Source organism: Musa acuminata, chromosome BXJ1-6 (assembly GCF_036884655.1).
Source record: "Musa acuminata AAA Group cultivar baxijiao chromosome BXJ1-6, Cavendish_Baxijiao_AAA, whole genome shotgun sequence".
In the NCBI taxonomy this organism is placed as follows: Eukaryota; Viridiplantae; Streptophyta; class Magnoliopsida; order Zingiberales; family Musaceae; genus Musa; species Musa acuminata.
Window position 1 is genome coordinate 39,799,843 of NC_088332.1, and position 24,361 is coordinate 39,824,203.

Below are 24,361 nucleotides of genomic sequence, written 5' to 3' on the forward strand. Positions count from 1 at the left end.
ATTGTGCAGACTAGTAGCAACCAACTTATTAGTATAATAACCATAAAAGTGACACCCATATTGACAAAGATATGAAGATATTACAACTAAGAACTGAAAATGGTTTGCAAAGATGAGAACAAATCAGGATGATAACAATTTTGTAATGGAACAACCTAATGATACCAAAAAAAAAAAAAGCTGAAAGGGCTTCAAGAAACAAATTTTTACAGAAGTTTATTTTAATCAGACTTTCTTTGTTGCACCTCTACTTTAAAATTTAAATTAATCCATCATTTCTTGTTTTATAGCAATATGAGCTCTAACTTGATAATTAATATTTCGATATGCTCCCAGCAAAGTTATTGTCAAGGCCACTAAAAAATAAGCCATCTTTATATTCCCAAGAAAAGCACAAAATATCCAGCATTTCATGTGAATTCTGAACAGAGCTGTTCGGTCTGATATTTTATTAAATAATGATATTGGTGAAAAAAATTTATGTTAAGTAAAACTTCAAGCTTTGAGTGTCAGTAACTTGATCATGGCAATATAACAAGACCGAAAGGCTCCTAAAACATTCGATAACAACTGCTAACATAACTCTTATCCATTAAATTTGGCAGCATAGAACAAACAAATTTGGCACTCACTAGGGTATTATATCTCTTTTTACTGTAGTAGCAGGTGGACATAAATTTAAGCATGAAAGAAATATATAGTTTCTTCCAACAAAAGCTGTACCAGATGATTCTTCCAATTGCCAGATAAATGCCAATTGAAACAAAGAACCTGCAAGCAATAACAACAATTAAATTATGCAACGTAAGAAGACTAAAAGCAACTGTCGCATTAGCTAGCATTCCAGAGGAACAAGGCTAATTAGACGGTTCAGGACAATTTTCTGTAAAACAATGAGCACAACTGTTATTCGATGCATATACCACAACCTTAGCATAAAACAACTATATGTAGCCAAAATGCTAAAGTTTCCGACATAATCATGACAATGTTCACGTTTTCAGAAACGCACTTTTGCAGGCAACCCTGACAAAGCAAAGCATCAGAGAAATGCTTTGCTAGTATTGCTACATCCAAATACTTAATAAGAACGTAGGAACGATCCTTTTGATGGCGAATCGGGGTCTAGGTCGATCACATCTCCAAGAAAGCCGCATTACTGATCCGAGAAACAAAGATGACGATGTGTTGATCGATGTAATGTGCATATACATGGAACTCATATGGATGCATCTCAGATTATACGATTTAGACAAGAACTAGACCTAGATGGGAGAAGGGGAGGAAGGAAACGTACCCACAATCATCCCGAACGCGACGAAGAAGACAAAAGCGAGGACATACTTGGACCGAGCCATCTTCATCCCAATCGATGATCACCAGGAGATCACTTCGAGCTCCCCTTCTCCCCCTCTCCTCCGCGCTCGGGTTGGGAGGGAGACGATGGGAGGTAAGAAGGCGGTGCGCCATTTAGTGTCCGGTAACGCTCACCCCTCCGCAGGCTGAAGACGTTTCGCAGCTCGACCTCCAACCAGTTATATACACTATCGAGCGGGTGTTATTGGTAACGGATCCTCTCGGATGCAGTCAGGATCGATCCGCATCCGAAAGATCAATAATCCCAAATCTACCTTATTCTAAGAATTCACATGTTGCATTTTTTATGACATAATTCCTTTATGGCATTTAAATCATATGCGGTTGCAATGTCTCTAACTCGAGTTTAATTGACTTGTCATTTAATATGACTTCAACTGACAAAAGTATAAACGGATTAATCCCATAATTGATTAATAAATTAATCAAGATAAATTTATTAACATAATCTAATAAATTTATGTTGACCGACAAAGGAAAACGATGACTAATTTGACCCGGTCAACACCCTGCAAATTTGATGCTCTCGTATTCCAATATCAGATATCCCATGGTGGCAATAGGTGAGTCTTGGCGGATCGATCTCTCCATCTTGACGTCAAGACGTAGAACAAGAGGGAGGGGCCAATTTGCTTGCTGTCGATCCGTCGGTCTTGTCCTCGAGTATTTTCTCTGCTCGTCGTGGGACAGGTGGTTGGCGAAAGACTCAAGAGGAAGTCTACGGAATCAATCAATGGTTCTACACACGGCAGTGCGGTCAAGCGAGAAGAGCTTCGCGGAAGGAGTCGTCCGTTCATCGCTCAAATTCTAAAGCCAAAGCTGTAACTCATTACTCCGATCGCTCTTGCTCGGCGAGAAGCAAAATGATCCCTTGGTTGCCACTCCTGTCATCGGTCACCTCCATCTTCTTCTTCTACTTCTTTTACTTCTTTGCGCGGATCCCTTTCACAGCCTGCACCGGCTTCTCCTTCCCCTCGTTCACGGCCGATTTGATCTCTCTATCCGGCGGCTCCGCCATTTCCAACGGTTCCCTCCAGCTGAGCGATGGCCGAGTCGTGCGCAACGCCGGCGGGGCTTACTACGCTCAGCCCATCCAGCTGTGGCGCCATACGACCAACGAGACCACCGACTTCGCCACCTACTTCGAATTCGTGATCTCATTCCCGGGTGTCTCTTCGAACTCGTCCTCCGGTGGCGGGTTTGCCTTCTTCTTGGCTCCGGCTGACTCGCTCGATTACCAGAATCTGACCGGGAGTCTGTTCAGTTTATCCAACGACACCACGACCAACAAGCGCTTGCTTGCGGTGGAATTCGATTCATTTCGAGACCAGAACTCGAGTTCCAATGGCACCGCCGGGAACAACGACACGCTGGCGGCGCAGGTCTCCTACAACGCGACCTCCAAGGCTCTCTTCGTCAGTGTCAAGAATCTACACGTAAGTAGCTCCAACTCCAGCTCGCTAGATCTCACTCAGAAGGTGGACATGAGGCAAGTCCTACCGGAGAAGGTGTTGGTAGGCTTCTCGGTCACCAACGGATCCAAAGTCGTGGTTCAGAAGATAACCAAGTGGAACTTTTCATCAACTCTTGAAGCCGAAGGCGGAGGAGGAAGACGAGCCTTCAAGAAATGGATGTTGATTCCAATCGCAGCTTTGGTACTTGCAGCAGTAGTAGTAGCAACAGTCTCAGCTTGCTACGTCTGGGGAGGACAAGGATCTATACTGTTTGCGATTCTGACGGTGGTAGAAAGAATAGCAAGATTGGTTTCTCTTCCTTTGGTGTGGTGTGGATTCGTGAAGAGAAAGTGGGAGGGTGAACAGGATAAGAACAATGGTGAATCATTGATGGATGATGAGTTCAGTACGGGGACAGGGCCCCGGAGATTCTCGTACAAGGAGCTGGTCACTGCAACGAGCAACTTCTCGGAGAAACGAAAGCTCGGGGAAGGAGGGTTCGGAGGCGTCTACAAAGGCTTCCTGAATCGCTCGGGGAAGGAGGTCGCGGTGAAGAAGATCTCCAGCAAATCAAAACAGGGGAAGAAGGAGTACGCATCGGAGGTGAAGATCATCAGCCGGCTGAGACATCGAAACCTGGTGCAGTTGATCGGTTGGTGCCACGAGCGCGGCGAGTTCCTCCTCGTCTATGAGTTCCTCCCCAACGGAAGCCTCGACTACCACCTGTTCAACCGGAAGACCACCCTCCCGTGGGGGATCAGATACAACATCGCGCTCGGCCTGGCCTCGGCCCTGCTCTACCTCCACGAGGAGTGGGAGCAGTGCGTGGTGCACAGAGACGTCAAGTCCAGCAACGTGATGCTGGACTCCGGGTTCAACGCCAAGCTGGGGGACTTCGGCCTCGCGAGGCTGGTCGACCACCAGCTCGGCCAGCACGCGACTGGGCCGGCGGGGACGCTGGGCTACCTGGCGCCGGAGTGCTTCAACACAGGCAAGGCCAGCAAGGAGTCGGACGTGTACAGCTTCGGCATCGTGGCACTGGAGATCGCGACGGGGAGGAGAGCGGTGGAGCACAGCAAGGATGAGGACGAGGTGAGGTTGGTGGATTGGGTGTGGGAGATGAACGGGAGGGGCAGGCTGCTGCACACCGCCGACCGAAGCCTCGACAAGGACTACGACGCGAAGCAGATCGAGCGGCTGATGCTGGTGGGGTTGTGGTGCGCTCACCCGGATCACACGCAGAGGCCGTCCATGAGGGAGGTGATCCAGGCCTTCACCTTCCAGGGAGCGATACCGGATCTTCCCAGGACGATGCCTGTTCCCGTCTTTGCCGTGCCACCGGTGCAAGGATCGAACTCCAGCACGCCGACAGTCACCTTCGGAAGCCTCACGACCGGTCGGTAGCTGTCGGAGTCATGCAACGACGCCCGGTCTCGCCTTTGTTTTGCATGAAGCTCCTGCATCCAGACAGAGGTCGCTCTACGAAGTAAGCTGTCAAAAGTTGTTCTCATGGTAGTCTTCTCTATTTTTTTATTTTCTGGAGTCGTCCAAAGGACTCGATGCGTTAAGAGTTCATCAACAAGTTTGCTTAAGCTTCGGCTGCTTTCTTGACTAAGGTAAACGTGCGGGGATGGGATGGGTTTGGTGTGTGAAGAGCTGTATGCAACGAAAGCCATAGTGGTCAAACTCATTCGCCATTAAAACCATGTGAACTGTTCTGACCAGGTCAACTACGCAAGCGCCGTGGCCTGTGGGTCCCACCATGGAGCCGTAGAGATTAATTGGAGACAAAGGGTTAGATTAAAGTAATATCAACAGAGACGTGACGACTCTCTTAAACTAATAGTAGAAATATTATTATTATTATTATTATTATTATTATTGTTGTCATCGTCATCGTCGTCGTCGTCGTCGTCGGTTATTGTCGCTTTTTCCCAACTTTAATTGCATGTAGAGTAATTGTTCAAGGAACTAAAAATATTCATATGTATATCTTGGACTAATTATATGTTACTATGTGAAATTAGTCATCTTTAATGTTTTAATTTTATATTTATAAATAATTATATTATTTTTTTAATTATAAAAATAAAATATTAAATATATATATGATTAAAATAATAATTTTATATAATTAAAAATTCAGAAAGAGATATATTTTGTTAAAATAACAAAGTTAAATGTTTACTTTAGTACATAAGGATCTCAATATAACTTTTAAAATATAAGAATCCCAAAACTTATTTATTATAATGAGTAATCTCCACTGCATATTATTAATGTCAAACGTATGTGTGCTTCAAATTTGAATACTTCATATCTATTTCTCTAAACATTCAAATTTTGTATATAACCCACTAAATATTTGAATCTTTCATATATATATATATATATATATATATATATAATCTAAATTTATCATCCATTTTTTGGAGTGTGCAATAGTTTCAATCCATGTGTTGTACAGGATGAGAAGTGGGTGCACATGAAATGACAGACTTTGCCAAAGTTCTACCTCATATGCTTCTTATGTCATAATAGTCAAACATGACAGTCTCATATCAGTTAGTACAAAATGAGATCATGCTATCCTTTTGCACACTCCATACTATTGATTTTAATATAGATTACAGAATTGATAAATTTAAATATATACTCCAACCAATTACCTATTAACAATCCTTATTCTTTTATTATCTACTAAAACATGTTGAATGACAATAATTGATCAATATTAGAAGAGAGCGAAAATTGAAGTTGGTGATTTTCAATCACAACATCTTGTGATCACTATATTTGAAAGTTAGGTATAAAAAAATATATGGCATGCGATATATATCATATCCATTATTAACTTGAACATCGAGGAAGTTTTATCAATTGAATAGAGAGAGAGAGAGTAGTTGGTGGTATGTGATTGATTATGGATAGAAGTTCAAGTCAACTCAATATGGGTCACTTAATTAGTACTTTAAAAGTATCATTTTCATCATATGAGTAGTTGCACATTATGCATAATCTCAACATTTTAGACTAAATATTTGAGTTAATTTGGATGCAGAAAAATAAAGGAAAATAAAAAAAATTGCTAAAATGATCTATTTAAAGGTTGCTGAAGCTGAAGAACAAACTTTACCACTACTGCACACATTGTAATAACAAGTGTGAGGCCATTATTCAGACAGATGAAACAAATGTTTTGTGTATATCTGTATAGCAACAGCAGAAATTGATCATGAATCATATGGAAAGCTTTTACAGAGTGATAAAGTTATCTAAACTCATGCACAGAATAATTAGCTATTTGCTTGATTTAACTAGATAGAGGTAAAAGGAATTTTATCTTATAGGCAGGAAATTTTGCAAAAGAAAATAGAAATAATTAAGGCTGTAGGGAAAACAAGTTATTATTGGATTTGTCATACTAACCTTTTTTTTTTTTGAAAGCATGGAGTGCATGCAAAAACCTTATTTGTCATTAATTAGAGCTTCACCTTTGGCATGTTGACTCCCATACATGATCAGCTCATGTTCATAGTAGGACATCTGAATCTTTCATATGCTTCCAAAATGTTCTCTAATTCTGATCTTGACACACAAAAATAAAGACAAGAGGCAAAAAGACCAAGTAATGCTATTTGTAGATTGCATATGTGGAGTCACTTGTTTGTTTGTAGGTACAAGACAAAGGCTTTAAAAGCAGAATTGAAGGCAGTTTTAACCATGAATGAAGTCAGAACTCCTTTCTCTGTGCAATGAAAGTTCTTTCTTTTTATCTGAACTGCATGATTCTGAAAGTTTTTGAAATTAGTGAAAGGGAAACTTCACAACAGTCATATATTTCAGATGGAATTATTTTGATCACATTCAAGTTTTGACTAATTGTGTGAATTTTTCTCATGCTTTTCTGTGCCAATTATTGACCTTTTTTGATTCACTGAAAGTTAGATTTTTTTTGTTCAGTGATAACCCTCCCCCCTCAAGCAAAAGCTTTCCTGCATCTCTTCATTTTGCTGTTCAAGCACTTGTGCTGATGCTTTCTCATCTTTCCTTGCAAGTGCTCATCTACTCCATTGACATTGATGTCTTTTTCTGGGATTCGCACCAAAAAGCTAAAGTATCTGCAGAAAGCAAAAGTCATATATATATATATATATATATATATATATATATATATATATATATATATATATTCATTCTTGAGTACCTGAAGAGTCTAATCAGTTCAAACAACAGTGTCTAGATTAGAGTAAAGCAAGATTCCAGTTGAAATGGACAACCTTATGTTCTTGCCAAATATTCCAGTTCTTTAGTCAATGTACCTTATCTAATTTGCTTACCAGAGAATGAAGATAAAGTAAATCACTGACAGACAACTCAGCAAAAAATCAATTACAAAGGAACATTTACTGAGCAGAGAGTGGGAGGTGTCAATATGTAGGTCAAGAAAAGTTCATCATCAAGAGCAAGTGTAGGGTTGGTAGCAGCTCACCAAGACCACATGCACAAACCTAGAGATGAGGGAGGACTTCAAAGGTCACCATGACCACATGCTGATGGTGTATACATAAATGTATCCATCGATAGAGCAAGAGAAGAAGAGAGAGGGTACAGCCTCACCTCAGACACTACTGACATCTGAGGCTGTACTCTCTCTCTTCTCCCATTGGTCTCGATGTGTTGTTTTGATCCCTCCATTGCGACAACCTCTCGAGGTGTAAGCACCCCCTTATATAGGCAGCATTTCGACCTTCAACCATGGCCGGATAAATTTGACAGGGAGAAGACCTCCGCAAACGACATGGCCAATAATGCAAGGCGCGGTGCAAGTTGATGAACGCGCACAGTGATGTGATTGATGGCTTAACCCTTTCCATTGGCCTGCTGTGCCACTTTGAGGAGAGGCACACGTAGCTGGGAATAGAGCTGAAACCCTAGCCGAAGACGTGAGGGGGTGTGTCGGCAAATCCAAGTGCATGACTCCTTTGAGGGGTTCTAATCTTGACGTCTTGCGCAGGGAGGGGAGGGGGCTGGAAATGGAGGTCCACTAGGAGGAGATAGTGGAGACGCTGTAGCAGAAGATAAGAATGATCGACCGACGGAATCCACCAGCTGCATGCACACTGTCACGCTGCTGTAGCAACCAAATTTATTGGTCTGGAAGAGAGATCGATGTGCAATGAGTTTGTGCATTCTGAAAGCATTAGGCTTCCCAAGAAACCTACACAGTTAGAGAGAGAGAGAGAGAGAGAGAGAGAGAGAGAGAGAGAGAGAGAGAGCATGGAGAAGATGATCATAAAGGATGGTAAATGGTTGAGAGGACTTGACTTCTACCTCCAGAACTTCCGTCAAGCCACCATTTTAGGGCATACGACAAACATGAAAGGTGGCCTCACCACAAGAGGCAGCAGTTGTCACCCTCCCAGGGAGAAGAAAGTCTCAGTTACAGCGTCCCCACTTCACGTTGGATATGCATATCTCACACATATGTGTCATGATTGTGGGCGAACTGTTCATGCGTTTTCCATTAGAGGATCGTATAAGTTCTGCAGCCAATGTATGAGAGGTAGGATCACTACCACAGAGATAGAAGATAGGCAAAGGTGGAAGAAGACTATGGCCATGCATGTGAACAGTTGCCAGAGAAAGAAGTGGGCACCGATCTCTCTTCCCTGTCAACCGATGGTATTGCAAGTGTTCTATCTGTTTAGCACTGGCAGAAAATTATGTCTGGGAATTATGATTCGACTTGGCCAAAACTTGGTAGCCTGATTACCAGAAAGGTTGAACCTCAAAGGATATTGGAACTTCCAAAGATTTGGTAGCAGATTAAGAGAGAGAGAGAGAGAGAGAGAGAGATTGGAGTAAGATTCTACAAGGATATCATTTGAGGGAAAGAAATCATCTGCTGGAGACAGCGATCAGCTCTGTAATCACCATGCTGCTATTTGGATTTGATGCGAGCTTGTCTGAAACTTAGCTGATACCAACTCAATTATTCTATCACTGCCAATATGAAACTAAACTATCACTTCCTATACAAGATTAAATTACAGATTTAAATACCAAGATAACTCAAAAACAAATCACATAATCGACCTATCTATAAGTAGCTCTTTCCTACTTGGGTTGCTCACTCTATATAATTCTAAGTTGGTTTTGATATCATTAGATTAGTCCTTTTCTACTTAGAGCACTCACTATGTCTACTATTAAATCAGCCTTAATTTACTTAGGCTAATTATTTCCTAATTAAGTCGATCGATGACTAATAGAGCAGTATTAATCAGCTCGATCTAATGAAATAAAGTTATATTGACCAAATACACTTCTCAAGACTTTATAAATCGTCATACAAATCATCCTTTTAAATATTTAAAGATAAGACTACATACATTTACTCTCTTCAAATCCTGTATTAAATTAAAGATATTATAAAACAACTATTATATTAATGGTAAATATGGATTTATATATGCAAAAGAAAAAAAGGCTTTAAAAACCATCATGCATGTCTTTGGTAAATATATTTGTTTAATTTCCATAAAATTAAACAACCATCAACAGTCAGTAGCATTAAACAATATAATGATATGGGTTTATTAATTCAGGGACTAATTTTCATGTTTAGGAGGGCGATACAATCCAATAAGTCTTCCATTAATCGGCTGCCGAGGTCTTGAATTGTTCTCATAATCCTGAAATTTAGCAAGTGGAATCATGTGAGGGAAAATAATATAAAGCAAGCTTAATTAGCTGACTACATGCTCTTGATCATCAAAACATCAAATTTATCATGTGATCTAATCAATTTTGAACATCAAATTTATCTTCGATAAGATAATGGTAAAGTTGACGATTAATCCCGAGACCTTGCTATTAATAATGAAACCTCTATTAACTTTATCTTTAGTATATTATCGAATGAGATTTCGAACCCTCAAATTTTAATAATAAGTGACAAAATTATGTCCGATACGAATATACGAAGTATAAAATAAAAGAAGGGAGTATAATGCTACTCACATCATCAACAGCCCGTCTTAATAGTCTCAATTGTTTCTTTGACACAGTCTTCACCTGCGAGCAAGAAAATAACACACTGATTCAATTGATTCTGCTCGATAGAAGATAATAATAACAACAGTAAGATGCCAACACCCACAACATAATGAGCTCATAGATACGACCAACCTTCCTTAATATGGTCCAAATGACTCCTTCAGAACAAGGGGGAGTGGTAAGAGAGCCCATGTATCTGTAGTACCTCTGCCCCATCCTCCTGCTTGCATGGCTTGGGTCAACTGCTCCCAACTCCTCCTCCTTATCTTGCTTGTCCTTGACCTTCTCGATGGATCTCTCCAACTGAGCACAGTCGCCACCATAGCCTCAAGTGTATATATATTGGTGATAGAAATCATGGCTAATGCATATAAATGTATACTGATATTATGCTAATTACCTTGTGGATAAATGGATCAGGAGGGCCAGTTTTATAGAGGAAGCCGACCACCGCGGTCTTATTGTCGGCACTCTGATGAACCATATGCATCTCCAAGGAGAATCTGCAAACATGCAATGCAGCAGCCTTGGGATTAAGACGAAATAGAGTGGAAGGTGGATGCTATTGGTTGGTTCCTTAGATCCACAAGTCAACTTTTAGTTATGTAGCACGTGTTTCAAGAAAGTCAACACTACGTGTTTCAAGAAGTTTGTCATGAGGATATTCATATTTGGAAGAAGAGATAAGATTATCACACAAAAGAAGAGTAGAATAAGGTAAAATTTTTTATGTTTCACTCAAATTTTTTTATAATTTTAAAAATTTTATATATTTGATGAACCAACATAAGGAGTTTATATAATCTCGAGAGATATATTACATTAATTATATTTAATATAAATCATTCTTTTCGAAGAAACCTTTTCAAGAACTCATAATCAATTATCCTTCTATAGTTATTTAATGTGTGATACAATGTACCTCCTCATGATATGTTTCACCTTTTGATACAATGAATATCTTTATGATATCTGAACAAATTTAATTCCAACACTATAAGCCGGAGAGATTAAAGGAGATAATTAACCCCACGATGGTAACCTACTGTTTAGAATTTGTGTGAGAGATTAAAGGAGATAATTAACCCCACGATGGTAACCTACTGTTTAGAATTTGTGTTCAACATTATATATATATATATATATATATATATATATATATATATATATATATATATATATATATATATATATATATATATATATATATATATATATATATATATATATATATATAACAGGAAATATTACAGAAGGTTCCTACTCCTCAATAGTACTTTGGTACGTAGTTAAGAAGCCATGGATCCACCGGAAGGGATGACGCACCTGCGTCTATTGATGGAGTGCTCCGACGGTGAGTGCCAGTGTAGCTGCTTCAGCTTGTACTCCGTTCCGTTGATGGTGATGCCTCCGGCTTCGTGGCCGTTCCACATCACCTGAGTGCACGAGAGGTGTAAACCGAGCCGTACGTACGTACGTAGGTACGCACGCACGCATGCATGCGTGATGCAGTGTGGCCACAAGATCTATGGACTCACCGCGATGTCGTGGCCGCGGTTCTTGATGGCGGCGTCGGCGGGGACGTAGGAGGTCCGAAACCGACGCAGCCGCGGGAGACGCCGCACCATCTTGTCGCGCAGGTCGATCGGAGACTGCGATTTGCCCTTCCCGCAGGTGATCCAGTCGTTGCGGATTCTTCCCCAGTTGTCTGGTCCTGTCATCGTCCCTTGCTTGTACCCGAACTCTGGTTCCTTCTCTGAAGGCAAAGGTGACACAGAACCTAAGATCAATCAAAAGAGTTCAGATCGGAGCTCGAATGTGATCATGGGAAATACTCACCGTCGCCATTCGACGTCGCCGAGTTGAGGAGCGCGAGGAAGAGGACGACGGAGATGGCAGCGAGCTTCATGGTCGGTGCAAGCAGAGAGAGACGATCCTGAGGAAGATGTAAATAGAGAGAGAGAGACGTAGAGACAGAGAGAGAAAGAGTAGAAGAACAAGGAAGGGTTTCGGTGCCACGTTACGCTATGTTATTGGATTTAGCCCTGCTTTCTTTGGATATGGGAGGATGGAATGGTAAGTTGATGGACACTTCCGTGATGAACGAGGAAAGAGGGGGACTGATTGATCCCCACAAAGAAAAAGACGTATGAGAAGGAAACAAACATAAATAATTCTATTTTTATTTTCTGTAAAGTTCATTTATTTTGATTTTTTTTTTCCAAAGGGAGTCTTACCTTTTTCTTTTTTCTTGTTGGACAAAAATATCCTTGACGACTAATTCGTCTTTTTCTTTAATTCCCTCCATTAAAAAGTGAAATCTAAATGAACCGTGATATTCGATCGATCCTAAATTAATAATAATCAATAAAATCAAATAATATATATATAATAATTTATATTAATAAAATAAATAAAATAATTATAAAAATAATTATAAGATTTAAAATAAATCATTATAAAATGCAAATATATATAGAATAAAATTAAATCATATTATGGAATATTAAGAAAAATCATTGGATAGACCAATAAATGATTATAATATTTTTAAAATTTCAGAAAACATTAGAAATAACTTACAAAGATCCAAATGATCATTTTTTTTGCTATTTTTAAATCTTTTAAATACGTGTCATTAAAAAAGTACAAGAGTATGTTATTTTAAATTTTAAGTAATTTAAAATAAATTTACAAACTTTAGGACAAAGATCACTTGAATATTATTATAGAATATCTTCTTAGATGGCTAGTTGCATTGTTTTTTAATAAGATTACATTATTTTTGGGTTCGACTCAAAAATAATATAACTCATATTCTACTTTTTTGAATAATATTCAAATTTTCAAGAAACCTAAAAAAGTATTTTTTTTTAAGATATATCTTTTTATTTAATTTCAACCTTTAAAAAATAGAAATTATATTATATTTTTCTATTTTAACCCAATTTAAAGTAAATTTATAATTCCCTTAGAAGATATATAGTTTTTATTCAAATAATAATGAAACCCCATTTGAAAATAGTGTAAGTCACCATTTATATTTATATATTTTTTAAATTTTCATGATGTCTTGTAATTGTCTTGCAAAGGCCTAAATGATCAACTTTGCTATTTTAAAATTTTCAAAATAATTATTATTTTTATTTATTTCAATCGATAAAAACTTGAAATTATCATTACTTTGCAATTTTTTGTTTTTTTAATATTTATAATTTTAAGATTTATTTTATATTTTATTAATATATACATTGGACCACTCTAAGATTTATTTCAAGAAACATGGCACATGAGCCAACAACTGCAAACAAGCAAGCAGGAAACTACGTCACGTAACAAATATGTCCATCACTCTAAATGTGCATACAAAGGTCTAACAAACTGCATCACGTAACAAATACGCCCTTCACTCTAAATGTGTACACAGAGGTCTAACAATACCCACCTTGGGTGGTCAAAAGAATAAACTCCAAACATGGAAGACTGCAGAGGAGATGATACATGGCACAGCACTAGCTACCCACATTCTTCCTCCATTTAGGAATTAGTAGGACACTATGAAGAGGAGGGATGTTGATTTTTACTGAGTTGCTGCCTTGTCTCAGCTTTTTTTTCTTGATATTTGCTCTCCTCCACTCAGCATATTGAGCAATGCCATTTGCAAGAGTTTGATAGTGGAAATCCAGGTTGTGTATCAGGTTCTGAAACCTGGTAGGGTTTGAAGCTTGCACAGCTGAGCACAATGGTAGCATGTCAGATATAAAATTATGAAATAAGAAGAAATAAACGGAAAGAAAGACACCACAAAATGACTTACCTTGAATGGTTTCAATAAAGAAACTGAAAGGATCAACTTTATCAATTGGTGATTGTAAGTCATTATCATGGCTGTTATCATCATCAGTCTCATCATTTGACTGAACTCTTCTCTTCTGATTCTGTCATAGATAAGTATTGAGTTGCACAGTTCATATACAGAGCAAAAAAAAAAAAAACAAAGATGATGCAAAAGGATTGGAGAATATTATATAAAAGTCCCCATGGGCTTATTACATCCCAACCCCTCCCTTGCTGTCTACAACTTTGTCCTGATGTGGATCACAGAGCACATCCATCAGACACCTGCCGGAATCTTAGGACTTTTCACTAATTTCACAAGCTTGTTATAACACCTTGACAAAAAGGTCCATTTACTTCTCTAGGTTACTCATCCCCTCCACCATAATATAACCAGTGCTATTTTTAGTGCCATAATGCAACTGTGCTAATCTAATTTAAGGTACTGGTTATTAGGTAGTCAGTCATCCTTTGCAGTAGCTTCACCTTGGAAGACATGTCTCTAAACGCATGCTTGTCTTTCATCTGATGATGGAAGGAGACAAACTTCAGTACACTACTGTAACTAATCTTACAAAGAAATCAACCTCCAAGCCCATAAACTAGATTTAACTAATGAAAAAACTAGGGCATAGTTAGATTTAGTGCAGCATCTCAGCTTCTGGATAAGAAAAGTTCTATTCAAGAACACATTTTTTTTAAAGGGAAATTAAGTGATTAATTTCAATGTTGAGGTTCAGATTTCTATTCAAGAACACATTTTTTTTATGTTTTTTAAGAACTTGCTACATTTTGGTGTCCCAAGTCTCTATACACCATAGTACTGACTACCGATGATAAGGACAATTATGATACTAGTCTTCGTCCTGACCAGTATAGTTCGAGTACATAGTTACAAACCTCGATCTGACTATCCTTTCAAAAATACTAATAAAATTAAGTACATTATAACCACTTGAACTCCCTATAGCTTTCAACAATATATATATATATATATATATATATTCCCGGACAAGTAGCTGTAATGTCCTGACTCCTGACTAAGCGAGCTTGGCTCGTGGATTTTCTTGCCAAAATCACTAGTCAAATTAAGAGCAGTTAAATCTCCTTTTATTCTTTATGACAGAATGATGTGTGTGCCTAGTTTAAGTAGCAATATTACCCTAAGCGAGATCATTATAGAGCTTAATAGCAATAAAAGACCCATGCAACTAATGCCAAAAGTGCAAATTATTGGGACATTACAATTAGCACATATGCTATATGAAATTGTTAAATTAGATATCTGTCAGGATCTTCAATTGTTTTTCTCTAATTCTTTTTCTTATCTTAAGCATATTATGGCACTTGCCAATTTAGATTGCACAAGCAAGAGATAATCCAAACCAACTTGTGCACATTAAGCAATCGTTTGATCGCAGAGGCTTAGCATCCAGCACCAATTTAGTGACAACAACAAAATCTTTATCCAATTTAAGGTTCAACCTAATTGGTTCCTTGATCCAGATAGATATAATAGGTGCATATATTATAAGATTTATCAGTTGATTCATGCTAGACAAACTCACAAATTGAAGTGCAAGGATTCTAAGAAATCTATGTCAATATTCAACCAAGGTAGATGAGTTATACATCATATGGGAAAAGAAAGAAAATCAGCTCAATAAATAAAACTATAGAAGTCTAAGCTGCAGATCCATATTATAACAGGTTTAGGGACAATATCATAATAATGAAAATACTCACATTTACTAAACTAGATAAAGAATTGAGGAGCAATATTCTGTTGATAAGATAATTATGAAGAGGGAATCTCAGAATAAAAAAAAACTCTTAATCAGAATATTCTTTACAAGAACCCACTTTGAGACTCTGGTCGTATTTCAGATAAGAAAAACTATATAGACAGCATAATCTAACTGAAATTTTCTGCATAAACTTCACTGGAATATCTAGTGATAAAAGATTTTACATTCATCTACTAACCTCTGTTGCCAAGTTCTGAAGTTTTAGACTGGCCACTTCATCTCCATTCTCAGCATCATCTTCCATTTCTTTACATTCAGACTCTTCTTCTTCCTCGTCTTCCACATGAGCATTGAAGCCATTTTAAGAAGAGAAGTTATTATTTAACCAAATAAGCAACACTCGGTACTAAAACAATTGTCTGCTTTTCTAATTGTTGAACATATCAGAATCCAATGAAGAGTATGCAAGAGACGTAAATAATATGAATACACAAAGTAACAAATTAACAGACACAATTAGCTAACAAGTATGGAAACACACTTAGAATGTAAGATAGAAAGGAGTTAAAATTTCAGAACCTCAGAGTAACAGTAACTTGAATCCAAGGAAACAGTCAGATCAAATGACATATATGATAAAGAAAAGAAAGGGAAGAAAAGTGAAGAAACAACAGGAAATGATCCACATTCATATGAGTAACAAAGAAGGGCAGTCAAAAAACTTGGGAGAACATAATCTTTACATATGCAGAAAAATGCAAAACAATGTACCTGCAACTTGATTCTTATAAGAAATTAGAAGATAAAGTGTTGCTTTAAAGACGTGTTCTAAAGCTTCACCAGACAAGTGGTCCGTAGGAAGGCCAAGAAGAGAAATTAATCCCAAGCAGCAAACCTTTTTATCATGTAGCCTACAATTAACATTAGTCCTGCAGTCTACGGTATTGGTGGAAAGTGCCATGAAAGAGAAAGCACAAAGTCTTACCCTCTAAAGTTTACACTTATACCATTCTTTCCAACTTCTTGCAGCATCTGGAACCAGAGATTGAAAATATCTGAAACAATGCCAAGCTTATATAGCATCCCAAGAGTCAAAGAAGTGTTATAGTAAAGAGCATCAGCAATCTGCAAAGAGGCAAGATATTGTAATAAAATGAAAAAAAAATTTAAAAAGCACCAACTACAGGATTCCAAATAATTAATGAATTGGAATTGTTAAGATACAAGCATAGGAATACTTTTTACAGAATTTCATTCGAGTTAGAAGATGAATAAAGATGTATCAAGGCAAGCTTAGAGGTGAAGCACATAGACAATGAATTGACAACATCAAGATAGAGTACTTAGAGCAGAAAACCCTTCAATAAAACTATTCTTCAAGAAAATTGCAAGCATAACACTAGAGAAGACATACAGATAGAAAAATGACTTTTTTCAAAAGCATATTACGCAGACATGCACAACCACAAACACAGCATCTAAAATGGATGAAGAAACTCTGTAGGATTGTCATAAACAAACACAAGATCAAAATCCCAATAAAGCCCATTCAGACAATTCAATGCTTCAAAAGAAATTAGAATGAAAACAGTCACTTATAAACAATTCCATGACTAAAGAAAGCAAAGTTTGCAATACCGCTGGATACGATTCAATACTAGTGGTATTTATCAGTCCGACAGCAACTAGTACGTGGATCAGGGTAAATTGGGCGATACACTAAGTACAGGCCCTATATCATCAGGGTAAATTGGGTGATACACTCAGTACAGGCCCTGTATCTTCTGTTACAGAGTCAGTACTATATGGTAAACCTTGTCTAGGGCCTATTGTTACGGACAGTCGTCGCGCACCCCCGTTCAACGAACCGTTCGTCACTCACATCCACATGAACAGCTTCTTGGCAGCATGTTTTGCCTTGGTTTTAAGTCATTTTGCTTGTAAAAATGTAAGTTCGAACAAGTTGCAGCGTTACCAAGCAACCGCTCACCGAACCGAGCAAAACAGCCCCAAAACAGCTTCGTTTTCGTGTGCCACGGGCTGTTTTCTGCAGTCCGCCTCCGCTCACCAAATCGTCAGTCATCTCAGCCCCTTTGAACCCCCCAGGTGGCACAGGGCTGGATGGGGCTTCGGTATAGTGTCAGACGTTGAACAACCTTTCGCAAGTTCGCATGTTACCTTGACGGGAACTTGTTGTCGCACCCGGCACCCGGTGAGTAGCTGTTTGTGGACTTGCAGCTATTCGTTCAACCCTCTAAAGTCCTTGTTTTCCCCCTCTCCCTCTTTTCTCTTGTGCACGCAAGGTGCTCGCTGAATTGCTTGTAAAACTTCCCCTTTTCGCGAGACGTCAGGACTTGTCCGTCGCTTGTTCTTTCGAACTAATCAACTTTCTCTTTTACAGGTCCTTCGGGACCTGCGAGAGGTTGCAAGTAGGCTGATCTTTGCAGAGCAATATTGCAAGGGTGAAACGCGACTTAGGCAACGCAAGCTAAGTTCGCGTCTTGGCCGCAAGGGTGCCTCACGCCTTAGGCAATTCCAGCTAAGGCCGTGACACTATGCCACCCATTATGCCTGGTATAGGGCCTTTTAGCACCCAATATAGAGCAGTAGAAGCATTGTACCAAGCATTTTTCCTTTTTTCAGCTTTCTTTTCAAGCCTTTTCAAAAAATTGGTACATACTAGGGTACCGACACTCAGCAAATGGTACAGCCCAAGGCATGACTAGCACACTACCGGTACACAAAATTGAATCTGGCAAAAAAAGTTCTGAGATGATCAACTGCTGGAATTGTGAGACAAGTAAAAGTTCCAAAAACATATAGAACAAACCATAAAAGATAAATATAATATATGTAATAATAATATATCATTTTCATGATATGAATAACATGTCATAGCTCCCAACTAGTTGGAGCCAGCAAGATAGAACCATACTACAGGAATATTTTGTTTCTATTAAAGCATTTCTTAGTCTCTTCTAAAGAATTAACTCATATTGTCCTACCAACACATTTATAGGTCTTCACTGGAATGTGATGGAATACAAACTAAATGTATAATCAGCAACACATCCGTGATCATGGATCATCTGAATTTGTTTATAAGTCACTAACATTGGATAAAACAATAATAATCACAAGATCTTCAAGAATTATGCGGACCAAAACTGATCAGAAACATTTTTCTGTTAAATTAGGAACAGAATCATCTAACAGAAACAAACAAGGCACTGACTTCCAAAACCACTCACAAATTTTTTTTTGCAATTGAAGTCCCTAAAAACACATAGACATATGTCCACACCAATTTTCTGAATTGCATAACAAACTTCTTTGCAAGCACACACCTTCATCCAATTGTTGTCTAGCCTGTTTGATTTCACAATAAAAAGGACTAACAGAACTTAATCCATCAGTTGATTTCATTTGCATGAAATAGATTATGTAATCCATGCTGTAAAAAGAGAACAAGCAAGTCAGGTATTGCCTGCTGGCACATCAGAAAGGAATGCTTACCACTTGCATCAGAAGACACTTCATATACGGCTTCTTTGCTTGATGCAATCGATTAACTGTAATCCTCAAATAAGGCTCAACCCACTGATCCACTTGGCCTTTACAATTTCGGAATACTGCTCCAATCAGCATAGGTGCAGGCTCAATTTCACTGTCTTCCATGTTTCTATCTAACATGATCTGTACATTCAATTAACAAAAATATTTTCACCACAAAACATGTTAATGATCACAACTTTTGCATCTTTATCATAAATTCCAGTTAAGCACATACAGGAATAGGATTCTTAACACTTACTCTTGAAAGTACTTTCCACAGGCTTTGCTGGTAATCTGGATCTTTGCATGCAAGAAAATGAGCAGTACTCCGAGATATATAGTTGTCCATCGGAACAAGCATGTCTGCCAGAAGAAAGTGACACTAGATTAAGTCACAAATAAGAGTCCTGAAGAAAATATAAATTAAGCAAACTAATGATAAAACCAATTGGATGTGATCGTCTGAAATATTTCTGTTAACAGGTACAGATGATTCCAAGTAATGTAATAGGCAAATAGCACTATCAATTGTAGGAATCTTCAAAAGCAATAAAAGCTGAAATTATTCGATCACTTTAGGCAGAAACAGAAAAGTTAATTCAAGCCCACAGAATTATGGAAACATGTAAAAACATATATGTAAAAAGGGCAGCAACCTAAGACTTTCATCTCAACAAAAGAAAAAGAGAGAAATAGAAAAATATTAATCTGTACTGACCAGTATGAAAGGTATTCTAAACCCAGCCACATGATATTTCGTCACTAACAAATGCAGATGTGTTGGAAACAACCTAGAACATGGAATAGACTTTTTGATAGAAAACAAACTGATTTGTGCCTTTGGAAAGATGAGCTAAGGGAATATAATAAATTGGTCTAATTTAATTTATAAACAAAGTATTCTTGTTTAGGAAGCTATTTTATGATGTCTTTTGATAGTGGGAACTAAGATCTCATCCCACTTGTTAACATTCCAAATTCTCCCAAAAGAGGGAATGAAATCCCTCCCAAAAATAAAAACTATTATTTAATTTGTTTCAACCACACACTAGGAATTGAAATGCTCACACTGTTTCTAATTGTAGTGGTCAAATTCCCATAATCAACCACCAACTAAGAGTTTATGTACAACAACATGATCTTTTATAGGATATTTTTAAACTCTTCAACCCTAATATCTTGTAACTAACAAACTTTAGCCTATCTCTATTTTTCTAACCAAAGAGAATAGGTAACTAATAGTTTGTGAGATAGATTCACCAACTTTGTTACTCTACCAAATATAAAAACTTCAGCTCCACACTACAAACCACTACGTATGTAAAATTATTGCATGCTTTAATTGAAAGAGCAATCATGAGTAATGAATTGCATGTTAATTATTATCTATATAAACCACTCACCAAGGTTTTTAAATTTAATCAGGTTCGGCATGCAGACTGCTTATAACTAGGTGGTCCAGTCAATTTGTTATTCAATATTTCAACGTGTTTTTTTTTTTAATGTACCATCGCCCAATGTTCTAGGATTCACAATTCCTTGCATGTATCTCCATGCTGCCGCTTGTTGATGCTTGTTCCTGCTGCTCGCTGCTGTTCGCACTCTCGTCACCCACCTCATCTTCGGTGCATCTCCTTCTCTTCCTTCATCTTCCTCTTTATCCCTCATTGTTCCTCCTCTTTATTCTTCCTCTTCCTTCTTCCTTCAAGAACAGACCTGACCCATACCAGTCTGATCATGGCTGGATTGGTACTAGTATCCGAAATTGCAAATGTTGCCATCCACTAAAATATTCTAGTTATAATTTAAAATAGTTCTAAAAAGAACAATTTGTACATTCAACATAGTGACAAGCAAGGTTGAATTGTAGGATCTTTCACAAAAGGCATATAACTCAAAATTTAAGAACAAGCAAAGATGTTAACCATGATCAGCACAAGTGAGAAAGAAACAGATCACCTGATTGAGTAAACCAATGTGATTAGTGATAATCATTAGAAATAGACATTTACTTTCATATTGTTCTCTCTTCATGGGAGAGGTCAAGAACCAAACGTAGATCACTGAATTGAAACAATATGGTCTGGATTAGTGAAAGAATTTAAGGGCATTTACGAAGTATTAGTGTAATTAGATGTGACGACATTGGCACCATTCCTCTATCTCTACCTTTTCCCACTCTCTGTCTCTCTCAAGAATCTTATTAACAATCAATCCTTATCTACACTGTAAGACAACCCTCAGAAACAAACTTTGGTAAGTCCATCATAACCAACATGGAGATACTGAATTACAGAAATCAACAGAATGTGCAAATCAATTTGCAAGAGCATATACAAAAAAGGCATACAGCTGAGGGGCAATATTCCAAACGTGATGCATGGAGTAACCCATTCATTGCATATAAAGTGTAAACAAGAACAAATAATAGAATGCAAAAAAATCCATTGTGATTAGCATGTATATAGTGGCTTACTCTGAAAGAAATGTATTGCCCAATTTCCAAGGGCTTCTAGAATTAAAGGCCAAAGACTCCACATGCCCAATGAGATTGTTGGGGAAAACATTGTAATATAGGAGACAATTTCCAGAACTTCTCCAAAAACATCTGTGGAACATGGATTTATCAAAAAAAAAAAAAAGACATTCTTTGCAAGGATCTAGAAAATTTTACAACAATGTGCTCAACTTGCAATGTAAATGGCATGTTACATAGTGAAATAAACAGTGTTATCAAAGCAACAGACCACTTGATATTTTTATAAAATATTTACAGCAATGTGTACGTTAACATAATTCTTCTCTACTTGTAATATATCATAGGTAAGCAAGGACCAACAATTTTATAGGAGATACAATCTAACAATATAAAAAATATATCAAAAGCAAATTGACTAGTTCACAAATTGGATATGTCAAAAGCAAAGGCCCACCACTTTTTGATTTTTTTTCCTTTTTTATCGCTGAAATGGATTTGGGGCCCACCACTTTTCATTTTTTTTCCCATTTTAATATGACTGCCCGAAACAGAGGTGGTCCTGTATAGGTCCACACCCGAAACGGTACATACTACCTATACCATACTATTTCGAGCAGTACAACCATCATTGTTACACACTATGGAACATGCCATGGAAACTATAGATGTTAGATATATATCAAAACACATTAAACAAAAAAAATACTATAAATGTATATGTTTGTCAGATATGCAGATAGATAAATCACATTAACTAAATGCCTTTGATCAAGATATCATAAATAGTTACCTTGACCATCAATAGTCAGCATTCTCTGCATTATAGGAACTAAAACAGGCTCAAGTTGAACAAAAAGATTAGGAAGACTGCAAATGGATTCAAGGATTATGTTGATGCCACGCAAACAACTCACAGAAACTAAAGCACCTGAATTATCAGCCTCGTCATTTCTTTCAGAGATATTGAAGCATTTCCAAAATGCAGCAGCCTATGCACACATGTTTTAACATTTACTATAAGAAGAAATCATGATAGAATATCTGCAAAAACATAAACATATCATAATGCAAATATTACACCAGATTCTGGCACAAGCTGAAAGCATATGGAGCCATTTCTTCAGCAAACTTGCCCACGATGCTCTCAACAGTTATGACAAGGTCCTCATTCTCAACTTCATTCATAATTCTAAAAATATCTACATATAAGAAATTAAAGATCTTAGTGAGAAAAAAAGTATAGCAGATATAAAAAAAATCAACCTTTTCATACCATGAAGTAATTGAGGAAGAATTGGCCGGATCTCATTTAGATCTATATCAATAACATAATTAAAAGTTACTTCAGGTGATAATAAGAAAAACAAAAAAAAAAGGTAAATAATAACGTTAACATAAGCATGCCTTTGCAAGCTTCAACAAATGCATGCAAAGCAAGAACTGAATCAACACGCACGGGAAGCTCTGGATCCCGCATTCCAGAAACAACACAGTGAAAGGCTCTCCGAAAATTGATCTGGTTAGAAAAGTTGATATCTGCATATTGCCCCACAACCCATGCTGCCTAATATTCCACCAAACAGTTCCATGTATGTGAAAGTTTTCAAATAAACATGTAGAAAATAATCACAATTTAATTCAGAAAAAAAGCCAACTACCTTAATCATAAGAAAAATTACAATATGAAAATAGTAATATGTAAGGAGAAGCTAAGCATGAAAAAAAGTTTAGGTAATAGTCAAAAATTAAAATTTTATACCGTACCGATGTACCAAGCTTTGCTTAGTATGGTACGGTATGGGAGTACCGAGTGGTACACTAAAGCATACCGAGCGATATGTTTAAAAAGAAAAAAAATATATATATATATAATATATAATATATATATAAATATATAAAATATATTTTTATATTAAAAATATATAAAAAAAATAATATAACAAATCTAAAAAGGAGGCATACGTTGCCTCAACGACGTCGCCTCCTCTTCTCCTCGTCACCTCAAATGAGGAGAAAAACACGGTCTCCTTCATCTCCTCATCTACGGCGTTCGGCGAAGAAGGCGGTGAAGATGTCGAAGGTCGAAGACGTCTTCGGCCTTCGGCGAAGAACGCGACGAAGAAGAAGCCGTAGAATCGCAGACGAGGCGATGAAGGAGACCGCCTCTTCCGTTGCTCTAGCCATCGCCTAGCGATTACCTCCTGGATTGGGATCATCGAGGGAGGGCTGTCACGGACAAACTTCTAAACAGAATGTTTGATGTAATACTTATGTATGTCCGTGTCTTTTGGTATGTTCGTGCTTTGTACAGCATGTAGAGGGACGGCCGAATGCTTAATAGTCTCATTTTAGTTAGGTTGGTGGCCGCTTTAGGCTTGTAAATAAAGGTTGTGTCATGTGGACACGTGTGAGAGATTTTCGGTCTATGGTGGACCATTTTACCCTTTGTTGTGCAACTGTTCAGAGCTTGTAAAGTCTGTTTGTAATTTGCATTGTCTATAAAGTGTTTTCGGAGATGTTTGCTTGTGGATCCCGAGTGAGGCGTTCTTTCTAACCCGTTCTCTCTTTTGTTGGTCCTAAGGGACAATGGGAGGCTTCGGGGAGGCTAACCTTTATGGACGGACACACAAGGGTACCGCATGACTTAGGCAAAACCAACTAAGTCCGTGATAGATGGTATCAGAGCGGGACAAACACTCATAGAAACACTTAGCATGCAAACATGGGGGACCTAGCGGGGCTGCGTTGAGGGCAGTCAGCACACGCGCGACCGTTTGGGGGAAAACGAGCATGGAGATGTAGGGAAAAGGAGTCGCTCGGAGGAGCGGGCATCTGACATTGGCATTCAG

The 24,361-nt window shown here is 37.9% G+C and overlaps 3 protein-coding genes across 5 annotated transcripts in view; 1 reads left to right on the forward strand and 2 right to left on the reverse strand.

The window, feature by feature from the left end:
* Nucleotides 1-1,954: 1,954 nt before the first annotated feature.
* On the forward strand, nt 1,955-4,446 carry LOC103989271 (L-type lectin-domain containing receptor kinase IX.1). The gene has a single exon (XM_009408073.3). It carries the CDS (start codon nt 2,241-2,243, stop codon nt 4,233-4,235), a length of 1,995 nt encoding a protein of 664 aa, XP_009406348.2. The 5' UTR covers nt 1,955-2,240; the 3' UTR covers nt 4,236-4,446.
* Nucleotides 4,447-9,445: 4,999 nt separating this feature from the next.
* Nucleotides 9,446-11,802, reverse strand: LOC103989825 (alpha carbonic anhydrase 7-like). Its single transcript, XM_009408770.3, has 7 exons — nt 11,733-11,802; nt 11,432-11,649; nt 11,220-11,329; nt 10,294-10,396; nt 10,026-10,196; nt 9,858-9,911; nt 9,446-9,529 (listed from the first exon to the last, which is right to left on the reverse strand). The coding sequence occupies exons 1-7, from the start codon at nt 11,800-11,802 to the stop codon at nt 9,446-9,448; spliced, it is 810 nt and encodes a 269-aa protein (XP_009407045.2).
* Nucleotides 11,803-13,221: 1,419 nt separating this feature from the next.
* Nucleotides 13,222-24,361, reverse strand: part of LOC135676950 (importin beta-like SAD2) — a 31,056-nt gene continuing 19,916 nt past the window's right edge. The window contains exons 11-22 of one of the 3 annotated variants that reach the window (XM_065188694.1): nt 22,917-23,076; nt 22,786-22,827; nt 22,593-22,711; nt 22,303-22,501; nt 21,510-21,641; nt 19,293-19,396; nt 18,995-19,174; nt 16,464-16,603; nt 16,250-16,389; nt 15,717-15,814; nt 13,711-13,831; nt 13,222-13,626 (exon numbers count right to left, since the gene is read on the reverse strand). In XM_065188694.1, coding sequence (XP_065044766.1) covers nt 13,406-13,626; nt 13,711-13,831; nt 15,717-15,814; nt 16,250-16,389; nt 16,464-16,603; nt 18,995-19,174; nt 19,293-19,396; nt 21,510-21,641; nt 22,303-22,501; nt 22,593-22,711; nt 22,786-22,827; nt 22,917-23,076 — 1,656 coding nt within the window. In that variant the 3' untranslated portion in view covers nt 13,222-13,405. Of the gene's footprint in view, nt 13,627-13,710; nt 13,832-15,716; nt 15,815-16,205; nt 16,390-16,463; nt 16,604-18,994; nt 19,175-19,292; nt 19,397-21,509; nt 21,642-22,302; nt 22,502-22,592; nt 22,712-22,785; nt 22,828-22,916; nt 23,077-24,361 lie in introns of those variants that run through there. The other 2 variants (XR_010514495.1, XM_065188695.1) reach the window with 2 other exon arrangements.

Coding starts and splice junctions, on each gene's coding strand:
- LOC103989271 (XM_009408073.3), top strand. CDS start 2,241: ATGATCCCTTGGTTGCCACTCCTGTCATCGGTCACCTCCATCTTCTTC.
- LOC103989825 (XM_009408770.3), bottom strand. CDS start 11,802: ATGAAGCTCGCTGCCATCTCCGTCGTCCTCTTCCTCGCGCTCCTCAAC. Junction 11,650..11,732: donor GGCGACGTCGAATGGCGACG/GTGAGTATTTCC, acceptor CTTTGCCTTCAG/AGAAGGAACCAGAGTTCGGG. Junction 11,330..11,431: donor ACCGCGGCCACGACATCGCG/GTGAGTCCATAG, acceptor TCGTGCACTCAG/GTGATGTGGAACGGCCACGA.